Source organism: Acanthisitta chloris, unplaced genomic scaffold, assembly GCF_000695815.1.
Source record: "Acanthisitta chloris isolate BGI_N310 unplaced genomic scaffold, ASM69581v1 scaffold29403, whole genome shotgun sequence".
Lineage (NCBI taxonomy): Eukaryota > Metazoa > Chordata > Aves > Passeriformes > Acanthisittidae > Acanthisitta > Acanthisitta chloris.
This window is the reverse complement of record NW_008664721.1, coordinates 8,798-9,703: the sequence shown is the minus strand read 5'-3', so window position 1 is coordinate 9,703 and position 906 is coordinate 8,798. Positions and strand designations below refer to the sequence as shown.

General features: G+C 41.1%; 1 protein-coding gene across 1 annotated transcript in view; it reads left to right on the top strand.

Moving 5' to 3' along the window:
• The window catches only part of CCDC51 (coiled-coil domain containing 51), a 3,171-nt gene that overhangs the window by 2,048 nt on the left and 217 nt on the right, over positions 1-906 (top strand). Inside the window, 1 exon segment of the mRNA XM_009071482.1 lies at positions 364-905. Coding sequence (XP_009069730.1) covers positions 364-905 — 542 coding nt within the window.

Here is a 906-nt window from a genome sequence, read left to right as displayed (position 1 = left end):
GAAAGAAGTGTGGTAAAGGTGATGTCTGGAGAAGTGAGCAGGGCTGGAAAAAGTGAACTCATACCCCTTTTCTGTCATCAGCATGTGACAGACTCTTGTGTACAGGATCTTCTGCTGTGATTCCAGATGACCTTTTCCATTTAGCAGTTTTGACTTAATATGATGTTTCATTGACTCAGTAGGATGAATAAAGAAAATCCCACGGTCAAGGGAAAGCTTCTGAAACAGAACTAATGGATATTCCTAATTCCCATTCCTTCATCTGCACTGAGGTTTTGAGGTTTTGGGTTGGTTTTTTTCTTTAGTGTAGACTTTATAGCTTTATATTATACTTTCTCTTTCAAATCACTGTATTTCTTGCAGGAAGAGAAGAGGTTCCGAGCTGCGTATCTAAATGCAGAAGAATCAGAGAGAGAAAAATTCTCTCTCTTCTCTGCAGCTGTAAGGGAGAGCCATGAGAAAGAGCGCACAAGGGCTGAAAAAACAAAGAACTGGTCTGTTATTGGTTCTGTCCTGGGAGCCATTATAGGTGTTCTTGGTTCCACCTATATCAATCGAGTTAGGCTGCAAGAATTGAAAGTCTTGGTGCTCGAAGCACAGAAGGCTCCAATAAACATACAGGAAGCTATCAAAGAACAGGCCACCAGCCATTCCTTACAGCAGAAGGATCTCAGTGACATCATAGAAGACCTGAAAAGTGTGTTGCAAACAACAGCATCGAAGGGAATAAAAGAAGGTGTTTTGTTACCTAGAGAAACCAGGAATGACTCCATAAAAATAGATTCTCTTTTAGTTCCTTTAAATGAACAGCTAAACTACATTAAACAAGTCAGTTCGTGCCTAGGCAGTTTACAGCAGCAGTTTAACAGCCTGCAGGAAAGCATCACACAGGTGCTGTCAGAGATG